The sequence below is a fragment of the Oncorhynchus kisutch genome, linkage group LG25 (genome assembly GCF_002021735.2).
Source record: "Oncorhynchus kisutch isolate 150728-3 linkage group LG25, Okis_V2, whole genome shotgun sequence".
In the NCBI taxonomy this organism is placed as follows: domain Eukaryota; kingdom Metazoa; phylum Chordata; class Actinopteri; order Salmoniformes; family Salmonidae; genus Oncorhynchus; species Oncorhynchus kisutch.
In genome coordinates this window covers 38,488,165-38,515,389 of record NC_034198.2, presented here as the reverse complement: position 1 = coordinate 38,515,389, position 27,225 = coordinate 38,488,165, and the positions used below count along the sequence as shown (strand labels likewise).

Sequence of the window (27,225 nt, the reverse complement as noted above, 5' to 3'; positions counted from 1 at the left end):
ATTGAGGCTGTTCAGAGGACAAAAGGGGTTGCAACTCAATATTAGGAAGGTGTTTGCGAATGTTTTGTACACTCCGTGCTTAGCTTCCCCGCTAATTTCTGATATTTTTTTAAATTTGAATTGTATTATCAGGTATACGTTGATATTGAATGCTGCTGTACCTGTTGGGTAGGGCTTTGCACGTTAAGCATTTCACTATACGTGTGGCAAACAAACACAATCTGAATTAACATCAGGACATTTCAATCACCATGATGATGACGTGACTAGACTGCCTCTTCTAGTTGATTGGATGTGTGTGTGTGTGTGTGTGTGTCAAAGCAGAGGAAGAATTTGCTGTTAAGCAACCATGGAGAGATTGCATGTCATGGAATATTTAGTACTATTAATTATGTAGTGAACTGATTTGGGGCAATTTTGCGCCACATTAAATGTCTAGTGACAGTGAACAGGCTTTGCCCATTAATGTCCTTGGTTTGAACTCTGAAAGCTAACCAAACAATACATTTAACAGACTGTAAGGGGGGGGGGGGGGTGGAATGATCACACAGCCTCAGCTGAAGATACTGGCTACTGGATATTTGAACATCTTGGCCATGTTCTGTTATAATCTCCACCCGGCACAGCCGGAAGAGGACTGGCCACCCCACATATGCTCTCTCTAATTCTCTCTTTTTTGCTCTCTCACGGAGGACCTGAGCCCTAGGACCATGCCCCAGGACTACCTGACATGATGACTCCTTGCTGTCCCCAGTCCATCTGACCGTGCTGCTGCTCCAGTTTCAACTGTTCTGCCTTATTATTATACGACCATGCTGGTCATTTATGAACATTTGAACATCTTGGCCATGTTCTGTTATAATCTCCACCCGGCACAGCCAGAAGAGGACTGGCCACCCCACATAGCCTGGTTCCTCTCTAGGTTTCTTCCTAGGTTTTGGCCTTTCTAGGGAGTTTTTCCTAGCCACCGTGCTTCTACACCTGCATTGCTTGCTGTTTGGGGTTTTAGGCTGGGTTTCTGTACAGCACTTTGAGATATCAGCTGATGTACGAAGGGCTATATAAATAAATTTGATTTGATTACTGACTAAGCCTATAGAACTAGAGCAGAGATACTGGGTGTGCAGAGTTTTGTACCAGCCCAGCACAAGCACCTAATTTACCTAATCGTGTTCTAGACTAGACCAGACTGAAGACCGTGATTAGTCGATTGTTTGACTGGGGTTTTAGTGATGAGCTGAAACAACAAAAACACTGCATACCCATTGGCTGTTGAGGAGCACAGTGGAATAACACTGTGTAGAAGTGGTGTGTTTCTTTACGAGACTTACATCCATCTCAGCCTCTCTCTCCTCCTCAGACAGGACAGAGTTGAGGGCCACAGCGGGGGTCCAGTGCAGGGCGTCAGGGTCGACCTGGTTCAGCCTGGGGGTGACTCGCAGCTTCTCCATGTGTCTCTGGATCAATCGCTCTCTTCGGATCACCACAAACCTAGAGTAATAAATCAACAAGATAAAATCAATTAATCTATACTGATTCACTACATCAGGGCAGTCCAACCCTCTTTCTGGAGAGCTACGGTCCTGTGGGTTTTCAGTCCAACCCTCTTCCTGGAGAGCTACTGTCCTGCGGGTTTTCAGTCCAGACCTCTTTCTGGAGAGCTAAGGTCCTGTGGGTTTTCAGTCTAACCCTCTTCCTGGAGATCTACCGTCCTGAGGGTTTTCAGTTCAACCATCTTCCTGGAGATCTACCGTCCTGAGGGTTTTCAGTTCAACCCTAGTTTAACACACCTGATTCTACTAATTAGCTGCTCAACAATACCTTAACTAGTTGAATCAGAACTGCTAAATTAGGGTTGGACTGAAAACCCTCAGGACGGTAGATCTCCAGGAAGAGGGTTGGACAGCCCTGGTCTACATGGATCACAGATTCACTACATGGAGCAACAGATCTTGAGGAAAACCTGCTCCAGAGCGCTCAGGACCTCAGACTGGGGCAAAGGTTCTCCTTCCAACAGAACAACGACCCTAAGCACACAGCCAAGACAATGCAGGAGTGGCTTCGGGACAAGTCTCTGAATGTCCTTGAGTGGCCCAGCCAGAGCCCAGACTTGAAGCCAATCGAACATCAGTGGAGAGAACTGAAAATAGCTGTGCAGCGACGCTTCCCATCCAACCTGTCGGAGCTTGAGAGGATATGCAGAGAAGAATGGGAGAAACTCCACAAATACAGATGTGCCAAGCTTGTAGGGTCACACCCAAGAAGACTTGAGGCTGTGATCGCTGCCAAAGGTGCTTCAACAAAGTACTAAGTAAAGGGTCTGAATATACCTACGTAAACGTGACATTTCAGATTTACATTAAACAAATTAAAATAATTTGCAAACATTACTAAACACCTGTTTCTGCTTTGTCATTATGGGATATAGTGTGTAGATTGATGAGGGGAAAAATGATTTAATCCACTTTAGAATTAGGCTGTAATGTAACAAAATGTGGAAAAAGTCAAGGGGTCTGAATACTTTCCGAATGCTCTGTACATAAACACAAATATCAAACCCCCAAGACTTGCTAACCTCTCACCATTACAATAACCGGGGAGGTTAGCATATTATATCATACCCCCAAGACATGCTAACCTCTCACCATTACAATAACAAATGAGGTCAGCATTTTAGAACATACCCTCAAGACATGCTAACCTCTCACCATTACAATAACCGGGGAGGTTAGCATATTATATCATACCCCCAAGACATGCTAACCTCTCACCATTACAATAACCGGGGAGGTTAGCATATTATATCATACCCCCAAGACATGCTAACCTCTCACCATTACAATAACAAGGGAGGTTAGCATTTTTCTGGGGGTAAGATATTTGTGCATCTGTAACTTTCTCAAAATGATTCATGATTCATTCAGGATGATCTGTAATCATGGCAGCCTCCACATTAAGTAAATGTGTTTAGAAATATATGATATTCCGGTTTACAATAAAATGGATTCCAAAATGACACACATCATTTACCCTTAATTTCTATTGGGCGCAAAATAATCTAGAACAAATGCATCCAACAGAGTTGATGTGATCATCGTGTGCTATGAATATGAGGCCAAATACTACACTTTTGACTAGTTTAATACACATCTACCGTGCCTTCAGAAAGTATTCACACCCCTTGACCTGTTCTACATTTTGTTGCGTTACAAAGTGGAATTATAATGGATATGTTATTTGTTTGTCAACGATCTACCAACAAAACTCTGTCAAAGTAGAAGAAAAATTCTAACATTTGTGGGAAAAACAGCATAAAAAATTCTAACAGTAATATACAGTATATTGATTAGATAAGTATTCAACCTCCTGAGTCAATACATGTTAGAATCACATTTGGCAGCGATTACACCTGCATTGCTTGCTGTTTGGGGTTTTAGGCTGGGTTTCTGTACAGCACTTTGGATATCAGCTGATGTAAGAAGGGCTTTATAAATACATTTGATTTGATTAAAGCTGTGAGTCTTTCTGGGTAAATCTCGACAGCTTTCCAAGCCTGGATTGTGCAACATTTGCCCATTGTCTTTAAAAAATTATTCAAGATCTGTCAAATTGGTTGTTAATCATCGTTGCTAGACAACCATGTACAGGTAAATGACAATCAAAAGGTCTTTCCATAGATTTTCATTCAGATTTAAATTCAAAACTGTAACTCTGCCACTTTGGAACAATCATGGACTTCTTAGTAAGCAACTCTAGTGCGGATTTGGCCTTGTGTTTTAGGTTATTGTCCTGCTGAAAGGTGGATTTACTCTACAAGTGTCTGGTGGAATGCCGACAACAAAGTTTCCCTCTAGGATTTTGCCTGTGCTTAGTTCCATTCAGTTTTTTTTTAATCCTGAAAAACTTAACAATTAACAATCCTTAACAATTACAAGCATACCCATAACATGCCACCACCATGCTCGAAAATATGGAGAGTGGTACTCAGTAATTGGTTGTACTGGATTTGCCCGAAACATAACACTTTGTATTCAGGACAAAAAGTTAATTGCTTTGTCACATTTGTTGCAGTATTACTTTAATACCTTGTTGCAAACAGGATGCATGTTTTGGACAATTTTATTCTGTACAGGCTTCCTTCTTTTCACCATGTCAGTTAGGTTAGTATGGTGGAGTAACTAAAATGTTGTTGATCCATCCTCAGTTTGTAATATCACAGCCATTAAATTCTGCAACTGTTTTAAAGTCACCTTTGGCCTCATGGTGAAATCACTGAGTGATTTCCTTCCTCTCCGGCAACTGAGTTAGGAAGTATCTTTGTATTGTAATTAATAACTTCACCATGCTCAAAGGGATGTTCAATGTCTGCTTTTCTTTACCCATCTACCAACAGCTGCCCTTCTTTGTGAGATATTGGATTACTTCCCTGGTCTTTGTGGTTGAATCTGTGTTTGAAATCCAGTGATTGACTGAGGGACCTTACAGATAATTGTATGTGTAGGGTTCAGAGATGGGGTAGTAATTCAAAAATCAAGTTAAACACTATTATTGCACACAGAGTGCGTCCACGCAACTTAAGCACATTTTTACTCCTGAACGTATTTGGTCTTGCCATTAAAAAAAAAAGGGTTTGAATACTTAGAGACATTCTCAAAAAACATAATTCCACTTTGGGTCATTGTGTGTGACAGAAATTCCACTTTGGGTCATTGTGTGTGACAGAAATTCCACTTTGGGTCATTGTGTGTGACAGAAATTCCACTTTGGGTCATTGTATGTGACAGAAATTCCACTTTGGGTCATTGTATGTGACAGAAATTCCACTTTGGGTCATTCTATGTGACAGAAATTCCACTTTGGGTCATTCTATGTGACAGAAATTCCACTTTGGGTCATTGTATGTGACAGAAATTCCACTTTGGGTCATTGTATGTGACAGAAATTCCACTTTGGGTCATTCTATGTGACAGAAATTCCACTTTGGGTCATTCTATGTGACAGAAATTCCACTTTGGGTCATTGTATGTGACAGAAATTCCACTTTGGGTCATTGTATGTGACAGAAATTCCACTTTGGGTCATTCTATGTGACAGAAATTCCACTTTGGGTCATTGTATGTGACAGAAATTCCACTTTGGGTCATTGTGTGTGACAGAAATTCCACTTTGGGTCATTGTATGTGACAGAAATTCCACTTTGGGTCATTGTATGTGACAGAAATTCCACTTTGGGTCATTGTGTGTGACAGAAATTCCACTTTGGGTCATTCTGTGTGACATAAATTCCACTTTGGGTCATTCTATGTGACATAAATTCCACTTTGGGTCATTCTATGTGACATAAATTCCACTTTGGGTCATTCTATGTGACAGAAATTCCACTTTGGTTCATTCTATGTGACAGAAATTCCACTTTGGGTCATTGTGTGTGACAGAAATTCCACTTTGGGTCATTGTATGTGACAGAAATTCCACTTTGGGTCATTCTATGTGACAGAAATTCCACTTTGGGTCATTGTATGTGACAGAAATTCCACTTTGGGTCATTGTGTGTGACAGAAATTCCAATTTGGGTCATTGTATGTGACAGAAATTCCACTTTGGGTCATTCTATGTGACAGAAATTCCACTTTGGGTCATTCTATGTGACAGAAATTCCACTTTGGGTCATTGTGTGTGACAGAAATTCCACTTTGGGTCATTGTATGTGACAGAAATTCCACTTTGGGTCATTGTGTGTGACAGAAATTCCACTTTGGGTCATTGTATGTGACAGAAATTCCACTTTGGGTCATTCTATGTGACAGAAATTCCACTTTGGGTCATTGTGTGTGACAGAAATTCCACTTTGGGTCATTCTATGTGACAGAAATTCCACTTTGGGTCATTCTATGTGACAGAAATTCCACTTTGGGTCATTCTATGTGACAGAAATTCCACTTTGGGTCATTGTGTGTGACAGAAATTCCACTTTGGGTCATTGTGTGTGACAGAAATTCCACTTTGGGTCATTGTGTGCGACAGAAAAAAAAATCTCAATTGAATCCATTTGAAATTCATGCTGTAACAACAAAATGTGTTACAAGTAAAAGGGGTGTGAACACTTTAAAAGGGGTGTGAACATTTTAAAAGGGGTGTGAACACTTTAAAAGGGGTGTGAACACTTTCTGAAGTGAATTTGTCCCAATACTTTTGGTCCCTTAAAATAGGGGATGACTATGTAACCCTCAGAAACAGCCTCAAATTAAAGCTGAGAGTTTGCACTTTAACCTTTAACCTCATCATCACTGTATCATTTCACATCCAAAGTGCTGGTGTACAGAGCACAAACAACAACAAAAATGGTTACTCTTCAAATACTTTTGGAGCTCACTGCACTGCCCATGATGTCTATACCCACACCATCATATACATATATTTCCATCCCGGACTCTGACATTGCACCTTCTAATATTTCTATATTCCATTATTGATTAGTTTTTTGATTTTGCATATATTGTTGTAAATGGTTAGATATTACTGTACTGTTGGCGCTACAGTAGGAACACAAGCATTTCACTACACCCGCAATCACATCTGCTACATATGTTGTATGTGACCAATAACATTTGATTTGATTTGATCCTATGTCATTGCAGAAACGTGGTAATTAACTACAATGACCATAATCCATTGGGCCAGTTTTTTTTCCGGCTCGGACAGAGACGGGTCAGAGAGAAAAAGCGACGTTTCACTCTCGTCAAAATCTGTCAATAATAAGACCAATGCGTTTCTAATGGGCTTATATCGGACCTGACAAATGATGGAATATTTTCTATGTTCTGGCTTCGGAATTCCCATTAACCCCCTAAGGTCCGGCACTTTTTACTGAAACGTTGATTAATGTGCACTGTCCATGTAAAAATAAAATAAACTCCAACTCAAGGTCGATGTCCGCACCACTGCGGAAATCTAATTTGCATAAATATAAACATCTGTATCCTAATCAGTCAGTTTAAAGGGATATCTGTTTTTTAGCCTTGGATGCATCTCAATCCACCGCATGTCGATCGTTTGAAAGGTGCCAGAGTTAGAGCGGTGTTTGTCCGACCATAAGTCTTCTCACAAAATCGTCGATAGCGTCTGAACGGTTTGGTCGAACCGAAACGACCTGAAAAAGTACTAATCGCCCAGCACTAGTTTTAAAGATAATTTACAGCAATTTTCACACATTTTACCATGGCTTATGTCATGTTATTTAGCTAAATATAACTAAATCAATGTGGGCCCCACGCCATGACATTTATTTAATGTTTGATTCTCCCCGACTGTAGTTTCTATTTTGGTGATTGTTAGTTCTCAAAGACGACGTTATTTAAAATGTATATCGGTCCATTATCTTTTCTAAACAACTTTATATATGGTTTTAATCATTTAAGTTTACACTGAACATGTTTTACCATCCCATTTAAATAAAAAAATGTATTTAAATGATCTCTGGAGTGGCCCACTAATACAGGGGAAACACTGAGTATATTCCGATTACAACAAACCTAGAGTAATAATCAACAAGATCGATCAAATCAATCAATCAATCTATTCCGATTACAACAAACCTAGAGTAATAATCAACAAGATCGATCAAATCAATCAATCAATCTATTCCGATTACAACAAACCTAGAGTAATAATCAACAAGATCGATCAATCAATCAATCTATTCCGATTACCACAAACCTAGAGTAATAATCAACAAGATCAATCAATCAATCTATTCCGATTACCACAAACCTAGAGTAATAATCAACAAGATCAATCAATCAATCTATTCCGATTACCACAAACCTAGAGTAATAATCAACAAGATCAATCAATCAATCTATTCCAATTACCACAAACCTAGAGTAATAATCAACAAGATCAATCAATCAATCTATTCCGATTACCACAAACCTAGAGTAATAATCAACAAGATCAATCAATCAATCTATTCCGATTACCACAAACCTAGAGTAATAATCAACAAGATCGATCAATCAATCTATTCCGATTACCACAAACCTAGAGTAATAATCAACAAGATCAATCAATCAATCTATTCCGATTACCACAAACCTAGAGTAATAATCAACAAGATCAATCAATCAATCTATTCCGATTACCACAAACCTAGAGTAATAATCAACAAGATCAATCAATCAATCTATTCCGATTACCACAAACCTAGAGTAATAATCAACAAGATCGATCAATCAATCTATTCCGATTACCACAAACCTAGAGTAATAATCAACAAGATCGATCAATCTATTCCGATTACCACAAACCTAGAGTAATAATCAACAAGATCGATCAATCTATTCCGATTACCACAAACCTAGAGTAATAATCAACAAGATCAATCAATCAATCTATTCCGATTACCACAAACCTAGAGTAATAATCAACAAGATCAATCAATCAATCTATTCCGATTACCACAAACCTAGAGTAATAATCAACAAGATCGATCAATCTATTCCGATTACCACAAACCTAGAGTAATAATCAACAAGATCGATCAATCAATCAATCTATTCCGATTACCACAAACCTAGAGTAATAATCAACAAGATCAATCAATCAATCTATTCCGATTACCACAAACCTAGAGTAATAATCAACAAGATCAATCAATCTATTCCGATTACCACAAACCTAGAGTAATAATCAACAAGATCGATCAATCTATTCCGATTACCACAAACCTAGAGTAATAATCAACAAGATCAATCAATCAATCAATCTATTCTGATTACCACAAACCTAGAGTAATAATCAACAAGATCAATCAATCAATCAATCTATTCCGATTACCACAAACCTAGAGTAATAATCAACAAGATCAATCAATCAATCTATTCCGATTACCACAAACCTAGAGTAATAATCAACAAGATCAATCAATCAATCTATTCCGATTACCACAAACCTAGAGTAATAATCAACAAGATCAATCAATCAATCTATTCCGATTACCACAAACCTAGAGTAATAATCAACAAGATCGATCAATCAATCTATTCCGATTACCACAAACCTAGAGTAATAATCAACAAGATCGATCAATCTATTCCGATTACCACAAACCTAGAGTAATAATCAACAAGATCGATCAATCTATTCCGATTACCACAAACCTAGAGTAATAATCAACAAGATCAATCAATCAATCTATTCCGATTACCACAAACCTAGAGTAATAATCAACAAGATCAATCAATCAATCTATTCCGATTACCACAAACCTAGAGTAATAATCAACAAGATCGATCAATCTATTCCGATTACCACAAACCTAGAGTAATAATCAACAAGATCGATCAATCAATCAATCTATTCCGATTACCACAAACCTAGAGTAATAATCAACAAGATCAATCAATCAATCTATTCCGATTACCACAAACCTAGAGTAATAATCAACAAGATCAATCAATCTATTCCGATTACCACAAACCTAGAGTAATAATCAACAAGATCGATCAATCTATTCCCGATTACCACAAACCTAGAGTAATAATCAACAAGATCAATCAATCAATCAATCTATTCTGATTACCACAAACCTAGAGTAATAATCAACAAGATCAATCAATCAATCAATCTATTCCGATTACCACAAACCTAGAGTAATAATCAACAAGATCAATCAATCAATCAATCTATTCCGATTACCACAAACCTAGAGTAATAATCAACAAGATCAATCAATCAATCTATTCCGATTACCACAAACCTAGAGTAATAATCAACAAGATCGATCAATCTATGCCGATTACCACAAACCTAGAGTAATAATCAACAAGATCGATCAATCTATTCCGATTACCACAAACCTAGAGTAATAATCAACAAGATCGATCAATCAATCTATTCCGATTACCACAAACCTAGAGTAATATTCAACAAGATCGATCAATCAATCTATTCCGATTACCACAAACCTAGAGTAATAATCAACAAGATCGATCAATCTATTCCGATTACCACAAACCTAGAGTAATAATCAACAAGATCAATCAATCTATTCTGATTACCACAAACCTAGAGTAATAATCAACAAGATCGATCAATCTATTCCGATTACCACAAACCTAGAGTAATAATCAACAAGATCAATCAATCAATCTATTCCGATTACCACAAACCTAGAGTAATAATCAACAAGATCAATCAATCAATCTATTCCGATTACCACAAACCTAGAGTAATAATCAACAAGATCAATCAATCAATCTATTCCGATTACCACAAACCTAGAGTAATAATCAACAAGATCAATCAATCTATTCCGATTACCACAAACCTAGAGTAATAATCAACAAGATCAATCAATCAATTCCGATTACCACAAACCTAGAGTAATAATCAACAAGATCGATCAATCTATTCCGATTACCACAAACCTAGAGTAATAATCAACAAGATCAATCAATCTATTCCGATTACCACAAACCTAGAGTAATAATCAACAAGATCGATCAATCAATCTATTCCGATTACCACAAACCTAGAGTAATAATCAACAAGATCGATCAATCTATTCCGATTACCACAAACCTAGAGTAATAATCAACAAGATCAATCAATCAATCTATTCCGATTACCACAAACCTAGAGTAATAATCAACAAGATCAATCAATCAATCTATTCCGATTACCACAAACCTAGAGTAATAATCAACAAGATCAATCAATCAATCTATTCCGATTACCACAAACCTAGAGTAATAATCAACAAGATCAATCAATCTATTACGATTACCACAAACCTAGAGTAATAATCAACAAGATCAATCAATCTATTCCGATTACCACAAACCTAGAGTAATAATCAACAAGATCGATCAATCTATTCCGATTACCACAAACCTAGAGTAATAATCAACAAGATCGATCAATCTATTCCGATTACCACAAACCTAGAGTAATAATCAACAAGATCAATCAATCTATTCCGATTACCACAAACCTAGAGTAATAATCAACAAGATCAATCAATCAATCTATTCCGATTACCACAAACCTAGAGTAATAATCAACAAGATCGATCAATCTATTCCGATTACCACAAACCTAGAGTAATAATCAACAAGATCAATCAATCTATTCCGATTACCACAAACCTAGAGTAATAATCAACAAGATCAATCAATCTATCTATTCCGATTACCACAAACCTAGAGTAATAATCAACAAGATCGATCAATCTATTCCGATTACCACAAACCTAGAGTAATAATCAACAAGATCGATCAATCTATTCCGATTACCACAAACCTAGAGTAATAATCAACAAGATCGATCAATCAATCTATTCCGATTACCACAAACCTAGAGTAATAATCAACAAGATCAATCAATCAATCTATTCCGATTACCACAAACCTAGAGTAATAATCAACAAGATCAATCAATCTATTCCGATTACCACAAACCTAGAGTAATAATCAACAAGATCAATCAATCAATCTATTCCGATTACCACAAACCTAGAGAGGAGCAATCATAAACTATGTCAAAAAGCACCAGCTTTCAAAAATATTTTTTAGTTATACAACTGAACATCAATCGATATCTTCTAATCACAACAAACCTAGACAGAAATCATACACCAATTAATCAAACAATATATGTTTTTTTTTACATTAGCAATTGTCAGTAAGTACTGTCAAAGTGCTTAAATAGTAAACCCATAACAAAAAGACCATCTGTATGAGAATAAATCCATGATGCATGATGCATGGCATCCGTTAATAAAGCTGAAACAGAGGATTCTCATGATGGAATAGCAGCAGGTGCTCTTCTGTCGGTCTGTCACTTGACCAGACTCTGTCAACATTTTGCTGCATTAATGGAGACCACGTTCAAAACAACCGACAGACAGATGTCGGACAGACAGGTGTCAGAAAGGAGGGAACACGTGTAGACAGACAGGACAGACATACAGACAGACACAAACAGACAGACAGACACAGACACACAAAAAGACAGACACAAACAGACAGACACAAACAGACAGCCAGACACAAACAGCCAGACAGACACAAACAGACAGACAGACACAAACAGACAAACAGACAGACACAAACAGACAGACAGACAGACACAAACAGACAGACAGACAGAGCAAGTGTGTGACTTAAGACTGACCTGCCGTCCTGTCTGTCAATCATGCGGAGGTTTTGGAGAGTAGCAGTAATGTCATGTGGGCACATCCCAGTGGCCTTGCTTATTCCTTTAATGTTGATGTGTTTATCTGGCTGCTTATAGAGGTACTCCACCATGACACTTTTCCAATATGCCAGGTAGGATAAGCGACCCAGATCTGACAGAGGCTTCTCTGGGGAGCCAGCTTGTCCTTCCTGCCTCGTGAGAAGGTAACCTGAAACAGACACATTCAAACAAAACAAAATGACGTGAGAAGATGAAGACATAACATGGAAAAGACACAGTAGCTTACCTAAAATGACCTATTATAACAAAACAACAATTTTGTGAGAAGGTAGGTAACCTAAAAAGACACTCTGGCCCTCTGGCCACCACTCACAGGTTTCTTCTCTCTTCAACTGTTGTCCTCGATGTTGAGCTCCCCCATCTCTCCTTGCCCTAGATCCACAGTGACTAGCCTAACTTATCAGGAACTGAGACTCGACTGTTGCTCTTTACCTACTTCCTTAGAAATATAATAATGATAGTGGACAGACAGACACTTTGTGTAATTCCCCTCGTCACTGCAATAATACACATACTCTCCATCATCCTTACCAACAACAAATTATTACTACTAATATGCTGATTATGTGTAATCTACGAGGAGCTATGCGTTTTACGGAAAATAATGTACTACATGGAAGGTAGGTGTGACCTTCCACAGAGTTGCATTATTTTTCAGAGAACACAGAGCGCCCCGAGTTGATTATCCCCTTTCATAGTGTAACGACCCTGGGTTTACAAGCTCGGATATCGACTCTGCCGCTCGAGCTTTTGCGGCACAGTCGATGTGGACTTCGGGCTAGAAGGTCGAGGGTTCGAGACATGCTCGCTGACGGTTTCATTACAATACCATGGCTATAATTGAACACATGTGCTGGTAGAAATGTGTTCAACGTCCCCTGGAGTAGCCAGCTAGCAAAGTTGACTAGACAGCTCCAGTAGTTGCCGTGGTAACCAAATACACAGACTTGCTAGTTTAGCTAACCAATAAGAGAGCAACACTCTAGGAGATCCGATGTATAATGACAAACACCACGGGTCACTAATTTATATAGTTTGGAAGGACACAAACAGGTGTCTGTAATCATGGCTGGGTGTGGCTTGATGTCATTGGTTGATTTACAGCTACAAAACAAAACAAAAGCATCATTGATACAATAATAAAAAATTAAAAAAGATTACCTAACATTCTTATATGGAAACGGTACATGAATGATATTTTTGTTCTATGGAGGGGTGATGCAAAACAGCTCCAGGCGTTCCCATGCTGTTCTGAGCACCTGAGATTTACTATGCAATCTGACACACGTCAAATCAATTTCCTTGATCTTTTGATTTCGTGTGAGGATAATGTTCGATACACTGATCTTTACAGGAAACCTACTGATCCTAACAGTTTGTTGAGGGCTGATAGTTGTCACACACTTCTCTTGAAAAACAGTTTACCCTACAGCCAACTCTGTCAGATCAAAAAACGAATAAGATTGACAGAAATCAGACTGAGATGCAAAGAAAATTCAAGGAGAGGGGATACAAAAACGGTCATAATAATACTGCCATTGAGAAAATCACAAACAAATCGAGACATGATCTCTTTCAAGGACAGTCTGGCAAAAAGAAGCATTCTCGTGTTCTAACTACGCGTGGTAACCAAAGTGCTCTGAATAAATTAAGGGAATTGTTCAAACAATGGCACATTCTAAAATCTAATGACAGTATCGGTAATGTGTTTTCAAGCCCTTCCTTGGTTGTATTCTCAGCCACCACACCAGCATCCTCCTCAGCCACCACATCAGCATCCTCCACCTCCACACCAGCATCCTCAGCCACCACACCAGCATCCTCCACCTCCTCAGCCACCACACCAGCATCCTCCTCAGCCATCACATCAGCATCCTCCACCTCCACACCAGCATCCTCAGCCACCACACCAGCACCCTCCCCCTCCTGAGCCACCACACCAGCACCCTCCACCTCCACCACACCGGCATCCTCCACAGCCACCACACCAGCATCCTCCACCTCCACAGCCACCACACCAGCATCCTCCACCTCCACAGCCACCACACCAGCATCCTCCTCAGCCACCACACCAGCATCCTCCACCTCCTCAGCCACCACACCAGCATCCTCCACCTCCTCAGCCACCACACCAGCACCCTCCCCCTCCTGAGCCACCACACCAGCATCCTCCACAGCCACCACACCAGCATCCTCCACCTCCACAGCCACCACACCAGCATCCTCCACCTCCACAGCCACCACACCAGCATCCTCCTCAGCCACCACACCAGCATCCTCCACCTCCTCAGCCACCACACCAGCATCCTCCACCTCCACAGCCACCACACCAGCATCCTCCACCTCCTCAGCCACCACACCAGCATCCTCCACCTCCACAGCCACCACACCAGCATCCTCCACCTCCACAGCCACCACACCAGCATCCTCCACCTCCACCACACCAGCATCCTCCACCTCCACCAGCATCCTCCACCATCCACCACACCAGCTACTGATATAAACAAATGTATGCATGTAATCTTGTCAGGTTGATCCATTTATATATCTCAGTACACTTACAGGTACATCCTTCCAGGTGTTGCAGAAGCTTGGGGAGGAAAATATGTATATGTGCTGTTTAGAATCGGCCCATATCAAATCTTTTATCGGTATCTCCACAGAACTGGTCCAAATATGGAGCTGGAAAGTGAGGTAAGACTGTGTTGCACATACAGTATATGTAAAAACACTGTGTGTGTGTGATTCATCTGTATTTGTAAGGAAAACCTAAATGGCTGTTTTTCCCCATGTAACAGATTTACCTTCACCGTCTTTCATTTTGTCTTCTGTCAGACCATCAATGCCTACATGTTCCATCTGGTGCAGAATTCTAACAGGCAGTCAACCGAGCAGCTTTTTGCATTGACACCTTTAAAATGACTGGCACTTGGGGGACCAAGAAATCAAAACTTAAGGTCGGTTGGATTATTCTCATAATATTAGAATATTATATCTGACAGATTCTGAACTCAAGCAACTGTATCCTTGCTCTTTTAAATTTCAGATTGAGACAATGATGTACAAGTACATTATTGGCATCACCAATGAACACAACCGCTGGACTGTGACGGTAAGAGCCGCTGAGGCACTACTAAGACATACACACCTAATACAGAATATACACTGCTCAAAAAAATAAAGGGAACACTTAAACAACACAATGTAACTCCCAAGTCAATCACACTTCTGTGAAATCAAACTGTCCACTTCGGAAGCAACACTGATTGACAATAAATTTCACATGCTGTTGTGCACATGGAATAGACAACAGGTGGAAATTATAGGCAATTAGCAAGACACCCCCAATAAAGGAGTGGTTCTGCAGATGGTAACCACAGACCACTTCTCAGTTCCTATGCTTCCTGGCTGATGTTTTGGTCACTTTTGAATGCTGGCTGTGCTTTTACTCTAGTGGTAGCATGAGACGGAGTCTACAACCCACACAAGTGGCTCAGGTAGTGCCGCTCCTCCAGGATGCCACATCAATGCGAGCTGTTATTTTAGTGTTCCCTTTATTTTTTTGAGCAGTGTACATGTGAACACATACACGTGTGTAAAATGTCATTGTACACTTGCAAATTATAATCTTAAGTGTAACATAATTCTGTTGGGGAAAAATCAAATGACCATCACATTTTTTCCCCCCAGTTTGCTGAATGTGTTCTGAAGGAGGAGTCGATTGTCTTTACAAATACAAAGATGGTAACATCAGGAGAGAAGATATAGCAGTCGCTCTCCTCCAAAACACTGGTAAATTGAAAAAACATGTATATGGATCTTTCAAGGTTATCTTTGATCCACCCTTTGACTAGATAGCCACTAAAACACATGTATTTAAATAATTGTGTTACAAGAAACCAATACTATTCCCTTGTTCCCCGTTTGCTCAGAAAAATACATGAAAAGATGTATAGACTACTTGACATGATGTTTTGCTAGATGACCTGAGCCAACTGTGCCACTTCTGTGGTGAGGTGGACAATAATGACGACGACACTACCTGGTTAATTTCTTGTTCACTTCTAAAGGCCCATTTTTACGAGTACGAATTTGTATAAGAAGTAATATTTCTAGAGGTAGTATTATCCACTTTGTTGTCTGATAATGAGATCATTGTAAAGCAAGAAAATGTACTTAATGTGGTAAATATATGAACATTTTTCGTCATAAATTTCAGATTGGTTGTGACCGCTAGCCCACGTTGGTTCCACCGGTCCGGTACCATCCTATCATAGGAGGATTATGTCTGCGCTGCCTGTCAGGACGAGGTTGGGCTTGAGGTCCAGGCGACGGTATCACCTGGAAAACTTTCAATAAAAAGTGGAACTAAATGTTCAGTCGAGCTGTTGCAGCTTTCCAATTTATTCATGTTATTTATTGTCTTTTATTTGTGATTTATTGTCATATTATATCTTATTATGCAAATATATACATTTGTATTTCCTATTTAAATGTTTAACAAACTTACCTTTCTATTTTTGTGTGACAATTTGTGTATTATTTTTTATTTCCTTAAAACATTAGAAAAGGTTTCTAAAATACATGTTTATGTTCCTTTATACTCTAATTTTACTTTCTGTATTACACTCTACTGGTCAAGTAGAGCTACCAAAATGATTATGAAGCGTGCCAGGCCTTGCAGTCCCAAAATAGAAGGTGGGAGGAGAATTTCGGCAGGCAAGAAAATAGCTTTGCCCACCCCCCCCTTCTAATTTTATGGCTAGAGTCAAATACTTTCTATAGAATAAACTTCACATCAGGATAGACAACCAGAATTAATCATTAATAAGATAATACATTTTAAACAAATAGCCAAACCGAAAACTGCAGACATTACTAACGTCTCCCTGCGATCAAACCGTCATAATAAAAATTTAAAAAATGAAACGCAGCCTAAAGTCATCAGAAATCTCAAGCAAGTCGCAGCAATGAAGAATTGAGTGTGTTCACGTGAAGGGGGGGATTCTGACAGGGGGTAGCTTTTCGGCACAACACCGGAACCTATTTCAGTCCAAGTCAAGCACTGAAATAGGACTGGCCTATTTTATGACATTTCCAATTGATCAGAGCATGACATTTTTCCCTTTCACGCTCTGTGGTTATCGAAAGGGAGAGCGCTCAAAAGATTTTTCAAATGCGTTGCGGAACTAGTTAAATTCTCAATGGATGGAAAAACAGACTTTGTTTGCTGTTTGGAGGTGAAGAAAACATTACTTTGAGAAGCTCCACAGGTCATTAGTGGTGATGCCAATCAGGAATACTATCAGATCCACAAATGAGCACATTTATAAGCCTACATTTGCGCGCAGGCCAGGTAGCCTATAGGCCTTCTTCTATGCCTGTGCATCCTCACTCAACATTGACAGGAGCGCTTCAAACAAAAGACAACGACTAAACTGGAAGGAAATAAATCAAAACTTGTTTCTCACAAGTGTAGCATAGGTTGTGCACTCTGCAAACAATGTGTCCACTCTGATAATGAGAACAGGAAGAATGAAATAATAATATTGAATGCAATTAAAATAAATTACCGTAACCAAAGTAACAAATATTGTAGATTCTAAATGATAGGAATTAACGGTAAATGTACGACTGGTGATATTGGCATTGGGACATTGATATACAGTAACAATCAAACTCAAACAATTCATATAACACAATGAATGTGTACTAATTGTCGGGACACATTCTGGAGAGAGACATTGTGTATCTGGGTGCGAGGACAATCCGACGTCTGGGAGGAGTAAGCCGATGCGGTACGGAGCTACAGAACCAGTCAAACGTTTGAGCACACCTACTCATTCAAGGGTTTTTCTTTATTTTGACTATTTTCTACATTGTAGAATAATAGTGAAGACATCAAGACTATGAAATAACACATATGGAATCACGTAGTAAGCAAAAAAGCTTTAAACAAAACAAAATATATTTTATATTCTTCAAAGTAGCCATCCTTTGCCTTGATGACAGTTTTGCACACACTTGGCATTCTTTCAACCAGCTTCACCTGTAATGTTTTTCCAACAGTCTTGAAGGAGTTTCCACATATGCTGAGCACTTGTTGGCTGCTTTTCCTTCACTCTGCGGTCCAACTCATCCCAAACCATCTCAATTGGGTTGAGGTCGGGTGAATGTGGAGGCCAGGTCATCTGATGCAGCACTCGATCACTCTCCTTGGTCAAATAGCCCTTACACAGCCTGGAGGTGTGTTTTGGGTCATTGTCCTGTTGAAAAACAAATGATAGTCCAACTAAGCGCAAACCAGATGGGATGGCGTATCGCTGCAGAATGCTGTGCTAGCCATGCTGGTTAAGTGTGCCTTGAATTCTAAATAAATCATAGACAGACAGTGTCACCAGCAAAGCAACCCCACACCACCTCCTCCATGCTTCACGGAGAGAACTACACATGCGGAGATCTGTTCACCTACTCCACGTCTCACAAAGATCAAAAATCACAAAAATCTAAAATTTGGACTCATCAGACCAAAGGACAGATTTCCACTGGTCTAATGTCCATTGCTCTTGTTTCTTCGTCCAAGCAAGTCTCATCTTACTATTGGTGTCCTTTAGTAGTGGTGAAGGCCTGATTCACGCAGTCTCCTCTGAACAGTTGATGTTGAAATGTGTCTGTTACTTGAACTCTGCAAAGCATTTATTTGGGCAGCAATTTCTGAGGCTGGTAACTCTAATGAACTTATCCTCTGCAGCAGAGGTAACTTCTGGGTCGTCCTTTCCTGTGGTGGTCCTCATGAGAGACAGTTTCATCATAGCACTTTTTAATTATTATTATTATTATTTTTTAAATGTAACCTTTATTTAACTAGGCAAGTCAGTTAAGAACAAATTCTTATTTATAATGACGGCCTAGGAACAGTGCCTTGTTCAGGGGTAGAATGACAGAAATTTACATCGTCAGCTTGGGGATTCGATCTCAGGGGATTCGATCTAGCAACCTTTCTGTTACTGGCCCAATGCTTAATGGTTTTTGCGACTACACTTGAAGAAACTTTCAAAGTTCTAGAAATGTTCCATATTGACTGATCTTGATGTCTTGAAGTAATGATGGACTGTCGTTTCTCTTTGCTTATTTGAGCTGTTCTTGCCATAATATGGACTTGGTCTTTTACCAAATAGGGCTATCTTCTGTATACCACCCCTACCTTGTCACAACACAACTGATTGGCTCAAACACATTAAGGAAAGAAATTCCACAAATTAACTTTTGACAAGGCACACTTGTTAATTGAAATGCATTCCAGGTGACTACCTCATGAAGCTGGTAGAGAGAATGCCAAGAGTGTGCAAAGCTGTCATCAAGGCAAAGGTTGGCTAAGAATCTAAAATATATTTTGATTTGTTTTACACTTTTTTGGTTACTACACGATTCCATATGTGTTAATGTCTTCACTACTATTCTACCATGTAAAAAATAGTCAAAATGAAGGAAAACCCTTGAATGAGTAGGTGTGTTCAAACTTCTGACTGGTTCTGTATTTGTTACAGACTTAAAAAAATCTCTGTCGACCAACAGCCTAACGACCAAACAATTGATCAGTCAACTAATTGGGGGCGGCCCTACATAATAGCAAGGTAGGACTGATGGTTTGGTTAGCTAAACTAGCAAGTCTGTTTGGTTACCAAGGCAACTACTGTCTAGTGGTAAAAGTACTAAATTATAGCCATGGTATAAAAAGGAACTTGGGGCTCCATGTGTTCTGTGGAAGGTTAGTTCCACTCAGTTAGCGCATCGTGGAACACACCTTATATGGAACGCACAGCCCCTCGATGATTATCCCATACAGAAATGGGCTGATTATGTAATTAAAAATGATCTCAAGTCAGATAGGTTACCTACTGTTGGAGACTAACAAGACATTCAAATGAAACAATACTGTGTTTACATAGACAACCCCAATTCAGATAATGTTGTATGCTTTAGATGCCAGGATGTCATACTAATTTTAGCCTTTTTTTCTAGTAGAATTCACTCTATTGGGGAAGAGAATCCTATTCGGAGACCCATGGGGTCTGACAACAGCTGATAATCAGCTGAGGGAACAGGTTGTACCAAAATGAATGAATGGTGGAAATAAACACAACTGTACATTAGATGATGCACTCTCAGTAGGAGGAGCCTAGTGTGCCATTATTTGATGCCTACTGCATTTGTTTTAACTAAACAGTATGTTCTAAATAGTATGTTGTACGATTAGTACACAGTATGCAGTGTAAATAAGTAGTAGACAAGCCAGATTTGGGGACACGGCCACATTCAAACAATACCATTTTGTGAGAAAGTAGGTTACTATGTAACCTAAAAAAGACAAAAACACATGCTAGCCAGAGACAGCTGCATGTCTTAGATTTCATTTCAATCTCCGTCCTGTCAAAAATGACATTCATAACATGACATGACATCCCATGTTGGGGAGCAGATCCATTTTCACCTTCAAACAGTAGAAAGGGAGGCAATCAGTTTCCCTCTCCTTAAACCTCTGTCAGCTATGATACATGCTGCCAAGGGCAACAAAAGGAGATGGAGAGGAAAGGGGGAGAGGAGAAGAGGGGGGGGAGGAAACAAAGCCACAGAACAAATGGAGGAGAAGCAGCTGGATGTCATTTCTCACAAAAGGCTACACTTATTAGAGATGAAGAGGGGAAAAAAAGAAAAAACCAAAACGTAAAAAAGGTAGCGGTGTCTGTATGTAATTTGTTTTAGAGCTGTTCTGTCAAGGGTCATCCATTATAAACAGCTTGAAATTAATGAATGTCTTTTAATGTGTGCACCCACTACCAGGAACCAAACAAGCACATCTAATCACCAAACACTGAATACATAATATGCCAGTCATTATGACAAATGTTCATTACCCAAAGCTCAGGAGAAAGAAGAGAATTGTCAATAATTTACACAAAAAAAATTAAAAAAAATACTGCTAGAACAGAGTAATAAGTTAAAACACAGGAAAATAATATTCTAACACTTAACAAGTCATATTTTATTCTGTGTGTTTCACTAAATGCATTTGCTGTGATTTACCATCTGTAAATCTAAACAAAAAAGCCTATTCGGAATCCACTGGGGGTAATGATTAGAGAGAGAGAGAGAAAAGCATTATTCACGCTGGCAAACGAAGCTAATGCTTTCCCTCTCGCAGCGAAGCTACCTGAGACAAAGTGTTTCTCTAATACCATCCAATAAAAGCAGAACATTTTTAATCTGAACAACTTCCAATTCCAAAGCCACAGTGTACAGTCCAAATGGCACCCTTTTCCCTAGTTAGTGCACTACAGCCCTGTAGGAACCTGGTCAAAAGTAGCGCACTACATAGGGTGACATTTAGGACACATGTCATTTTCCAATAAAGCCCTCTTTGAGCTCAGAACTCAGCTGTGTTCAATCTCTTCTTAATCCCTCTCTCCCTGTTATCAACACACTGTCAATATCATCCAGCCTCTCTCCCCCTCTCTCTCCAACCAAATGGGCAGGAAATCAAACACTCCATTACATCGCACGCACGCACACACGCACACAAACACACAAACACACACACACACACACACACACACCACTCCTCCAAAGAGAAAAAAAGTGTACTAATTAAATAGCTATGACAAACTGTCCAAATCTGGCACCTAAACACAATGCCGTCTCTAGGCAGCAGTTGTTTTCATAAGTACACCAGAACGTCCCGATTATATTATTGAAAACATACTCTTATGCAAGTACACTGAACAAAAATATAAATGCAACACGGTCCCATCATGAGTTGAAATAAAAGTTCCCAGAAATGTTCCATTACGCACAAAAAGCATATTTCTCTCAAATGTTGTGCATCAATTTGTTTACATCCCTTTTAGTGAGCGTTTCTCTTTTGCCAAGATAATCCATCCACCTGACAGGTGTGGCATATCAAGAAGCTGACTAAACAGCATGACCATTACACAGGTGCACCTTGTACTGGGAACAATAAAAGGCCACTAAAATGTGTAGTTTTGTCACACAACACAATGCCACAGATGTCTCAAGTTGAGGGAGCGTGCAATTGTCATGCTGACTGCAGGAATATCCACCAGAGCTGTTGCCAGACAATTGAATGTTAATTTCTCTACCATAAGCCGCCTCCCAACTTCGTTTTAGGGAATTTGGCAGGACGTCCAACTGGCCTCACAACCGAAGACCACATGTATGGCGTCATGTCGGCGAGCAGTTTGCTGATGTCAATGTTGTGAACAGAGTGCCCCGTGGTGGCGTTAGTGTTATGGTAAGGGCAGGCATAAGCTACAGACAACACAATTGCATTTTATCAATGGCAATTTTAATGCACAGAAATACCATGATGAGATCCTGAGGCCCATTTAGTTTAAGGTATCTGTATTCCCAGTCATGTTAAATCCATAGATTAGGGCCTAACGAATTTATTTCAATTGATTGATTTCCTCATATGAACTGTAATTCAGTAAAATCTTTGAAATTGTTGCATTTATATTTTTGATCAGTATAAATTGCCTTGATTTACACATTTCAACTAATTCACAGAGACAGTAGATCTAGCTGGTCTGTCATAATATAATAGAGACAGTAGATCTAGCTGGTCTGTCTTAATCTAATAGAGACAGTAGATCTAGCTGGTCTGTCATACACACCTGACTGACACAAATCTATGCCTGAGGAAACATTTTAAAATCAGGCAAGCATTCTAGAATCAAGCTGGCATTGAGTTTTATGTTCTTAGAACGCATTAAGGGACTTACTGAAATCAATGAGGAACCTTCCAAAGCCTTGCCTTTGGTACTGAGGCATGATCATTATACAGGAGACATTGTACTTCTGCTGGCAAAGCTTTTCCTGAGGGAAAGGGAAACAGATCAAGTATGTCAGAGCTCTGCTGAAGCTGGCAATTTACTGCACGTGTCTAAAGCACACACACGCACGCACGCACACACGCACACACACACACACACACACACACACACACACACACACACACACACACACACACAATCCCTTGTGAATACATTTAGCTTTTAAGATGACCAATATAGTATAGACAGTGTCACTGCATTAATCATGACTAATATAGTAAAGACAGTGTCACTGCATTAATCATGACTAATATACAGTATAGACAGTGTCACTGCATTAATCATGACTAATATAGTATAGACAGTGTCACTGCAATAATCATGACTAATATAGTATAGACAGTGTCACTGCATTAATCATGACTAATATAGTATAGACAGTGTCACTGCATTAATCATGACTAATATAGACAGTGTCACTGCAATAATCATGACTAATATAGTAAAGACAGTGTCACTGCATTAATCATGACTAATATAGACAGTATCACTGCAATAATCATGACTAATATAGACAGTGTCACTGCAATAATCATGACTAATATAGTATAGACAGTGTCACTGCATTAATCAAAAAGTTGTCCAACTGGATGAAAGAAAACATCTTTCATGCTGTTGAATATCCTCACCTTGGAGAAATAACCCACAAGGTGACATCCTTTGTCGTCGTTCTTTGTTAGTATGTAAAAAAGGAAAGGTTCCACGTCGTAATATAGGGTCTTGTGATCGAGGAACAGCTTGGCTAACAGGCAGAGGTTTTGGCAGAAGAGCTTGCTGACATTTCCATCAACCTAAACACAGAACAAGACCAGCATAAGAACATTGTTCAAATTCAAAAACCAACCAATTCTTTCCTCCTGTTCTTCAGAACCATTCAGTCACATTTCACACAGGTGCAGCACCATGGCAACATCTCAAATGGAACTCAATTCCCTTTTAAGTGCACTGCAATTTGACCAGGCCAATAAAGAGTCTGCTTCAAAGTAGTGCACTATAATTCAGTGCCTTCAGAAAGTATTTACACCCCTGGAATCTTTCCACATTTTGTTGTGTTACAAGGTGGGATTCTAATCGTCTTTACACACACACACACACACACACACACACGTTCAAAAGTTTGGGGTCACTTAGAAATGTCCTTGTTTTTGAAAGAAAATCACTTTTTTTTGGTCCATTAAAATAACATCAAATTGATCAGCAATATAGTGTAGACATTGTTAATGTTGTAAATGACTATTGTAGCTGGAAACGGCTGATTTTTTATGGAATATCTACATCGGCGTACAGAGGCCCATTATCAGCAACCATCACTCTTGTGCTTCAATGGCACGTTGTGTTAGATAATCCAAGTTTATAATTTTAAAAGGCTAATTGATCATTAGAAAACCATTTCGCTATGATGTTAGCACAGCTGAATACTGTTGTCCTGATTAAAGAAGCAATAAAACTGGCCTTCTTTAGACTAATTGGGTATCTAGAGCATCAGCATTTGTGGGTTTGACGACAGGCTCAAAATGGTCAGAAATATATATATATATATATTTGGTCAAAAGTATGGCACTATATATAGGGAATATACTGCCATTTGGGACACAACCATTGCTTTACTACTGTGAAGAGTGACCTCTGACCTCGAACACTGAAAGGTCGTCCTTCCTGTAAATCTCATTGGCCGGAGGGTGAAAGCAGCCACACTTCTTGGTGTGTCGCTGTAGGATGTTTTTGCTTCTCATGTACTTCAGACAGAACTCACACAGGTAAAGCTTTTGCAATCTGCCAACGACAGAGATAACAAGACAATTTGTATTTCAGCTTGCAAATTAAAAGCCTAGAAAACACAGTAAATCCGATCACTGGTATAATGCTCTCAAAATACAGTATTTCTATAGGACAAGGACAATGTTTTCTAAACTGGGTCGAATAACATTGATTTGTCCGAATTTGGCTGAGTAAAAAATGAAGCTTTACCTCGAGTATTCAGGTGGGTAAGGAGAAGAGTACCAGGTTTGGATACAATACTTCCCGAACTCTATGAAGGCAGGGAATCGTCCCGAGTCAGTGATGGTCATGGTACCATTTCTCTAAACATGACAAAAAACAAAACAAAATGTCGTACCACAAGCATTCAAACAGTCTGACACAGGCAGTATCTTTCAACAGCAACTTCAACAATGGGATGTGGACCCTTCTTGACACTAAACTACCTTTCAGGTCAGAATTTTTTTCGCGAAGGGACAAACTTCAATTTAGAATTTGTCCTGTTAAACTACAGGCTAGATCTAACTTGTATTTATCAGGTGATAGGGGTGAAGTGTGATTGAGAGATTATTTGAACAGTTTCCTCACCTGCGACGAGAGCTCTTGGACCTGTGTGAATATCTCCACGTCTTCCTCTGTGACGTGTTCCCTGGAGACGGCTACAAAACCAGGTTCCTGCTTCACCCTCAGCCCCACTTCACTGCCTGTTACAGCAACCAAACATTACAATCCGTTAGTCACAGTAACCAACCACCATGTTAAAGTCACAGTAACCAAACAACCTTTTACAGTCACAGTAACCAAAGAGCATGTTAGTCACAGTAACCAAACAACCTTTTACAGTCACAGTAACCAAACAACCTTTTCCAGTCACAGTAACCAAACAACCTGTTAGTCACAGTAACCAAACAACCTTTTACAGTCACAGTAACCAAACAACCTTTTACAGTCACAGTAACCAAAGAGCATGTTAGTCACAGTAACCAAACAACCTGTTAGTCACAGTAACCAAACAACCTGTTAGTCACAGTAACCAAACAACCTTTTACAGTCACAGTAACCAAAGAGCATGTTAGTCACAGTAACCAAACAACCTTTTATAGTCACAGTAACCAAACAACCTTTTCCAGTCACAGTAACCAAACAACCTGTTAGTCACAGTAACCAAACAACCTTTTACAGTCACAGTAACCAAAGAGCATGTTAGTCACAGTAACCAAACAACCTTTTACAGTCACAGTAACCAAACAACCTTTTCCAGTCACAGTAACCAAACAACCTGTTAGTCACAGTAACCAAACAACCTTTTACAGTCACAGTAACCAAACAACCTTTTACAGTCACAGTAACCAAAGAGCATGTTAGTCACAGTAACCAAACAACCTGTTAGTCACAGTAACCAAACAACCTTTTACAGTCACAGTAACCAAAGAGCATGTTAGTCACAGTAACCAAACAACCTGTTAGTCACAGTAACCAAACAACCTTTTACAGTCACAGTAACCAAACAACCTTTTACAGTCACAGTAACCAAACAGCATGTTACAGTCAGTCACCAAAGAGCCTGTTAGTCACAGTAACCAACCAACCTTTTACAGTCACAGTAACCAAACAACCTGTTAAAGTCACAGTAACCAAACAGCATGTTACAGTCAGTCACCAAAGAGCCTGTTAGTCACAGTAACCAAACAGCATGTTAGTCACAGTAACCAAACAGCATGTTAGTCACAGTAACCAAACAGCCTGTTAGTCACAGTAACCAAACAGCCTGTTAGTCACAGTAACCAAACAGCCTGTTAGTCACAGTAACCAAACAGCCTGTTAGTCACAGTAACCAAACAGCCTGTTAGTCACAGTAACCAAACAGCCTGTTAGTCACAGTAACCAAACAGCCTGTTAGTCACAGTAACCAAACAGCCTGTTAGTCACAGTAACCAAACAGCCTGTTAGTCACAGTAACCAAACAACCTGTTAAAGTCACAGAAACCAAACAGCCTGTTAAAGTCACAGAAACCAAACAGCCTGTTAAAGTCACAGTAACCAAACAGCCTGTTAAAGTCACAGTAACCAAACAGCCTGTTAGTCACAGTAACCAAACAGCATGTTACATTCACATCAGCGGTGTATAATCAAACATGGTGGATCATCAATTCTTTATACAGCAGATGGGGAGCGGTGTTCTGTAGTGTTAATGTGTGTTCTATAGTGTTAGTGTGTTCTATAGTGTTAATGTGTGTTCTATAGTGTTAGTGTGTGTTCTGTAGTGTTAGTGTGTGTTCTATAGTGTTAGTGTGTGTTC

At 39.4% G+C, this 27,225-nt stretch overlaps 1 protein-coding gene across 9 annotated transcripts in view; it reads right to left on the bottom strand.

Annotated features, from left to right (window-relative positions):
- The window catches only part of LOC109869887 (histone acetyltransferase KAT6B), a 101,072-nt gene that overhangs the window by 9,500 nt on the left and 64,347 nt on the right, over positions 1-27,225 (bottom strand). For all 9 annotated transcript variants that reach the window (XM_031804659.1, XM_031804661.1, XM_031804662.1 and 6 more), the window contains 7 exons: positions 25,515-25,630; positions 25,137-25,249; positions 24,800-24,941; positions 23,798-23,959; positions 23,058-23,151; positions 12,175-12,406; positions 1,332-1,491 (listed from right to left, as the gene is read on the bottom strand). In XM_031804659.1, the coding sequence (XP_031660519.1) occupies positions 1,332-1,491; positions 12,175-12,406; positions 23,058-23,151; positions 23,798-23,959; positions 24,800-24,941; positions 25,137-25,249; positions 25,515-25,630 (1,019 nt within the window). The remainder of the gene's footprint in view (positions 1-1,331; positions 1,492-12,174; positions 12,407-23,057; positions 23,152-23,797; positions 23,960-24,799; positions 24,942-25,136; positions 25,250-25,514; positions 25,631-27,225) is intronic.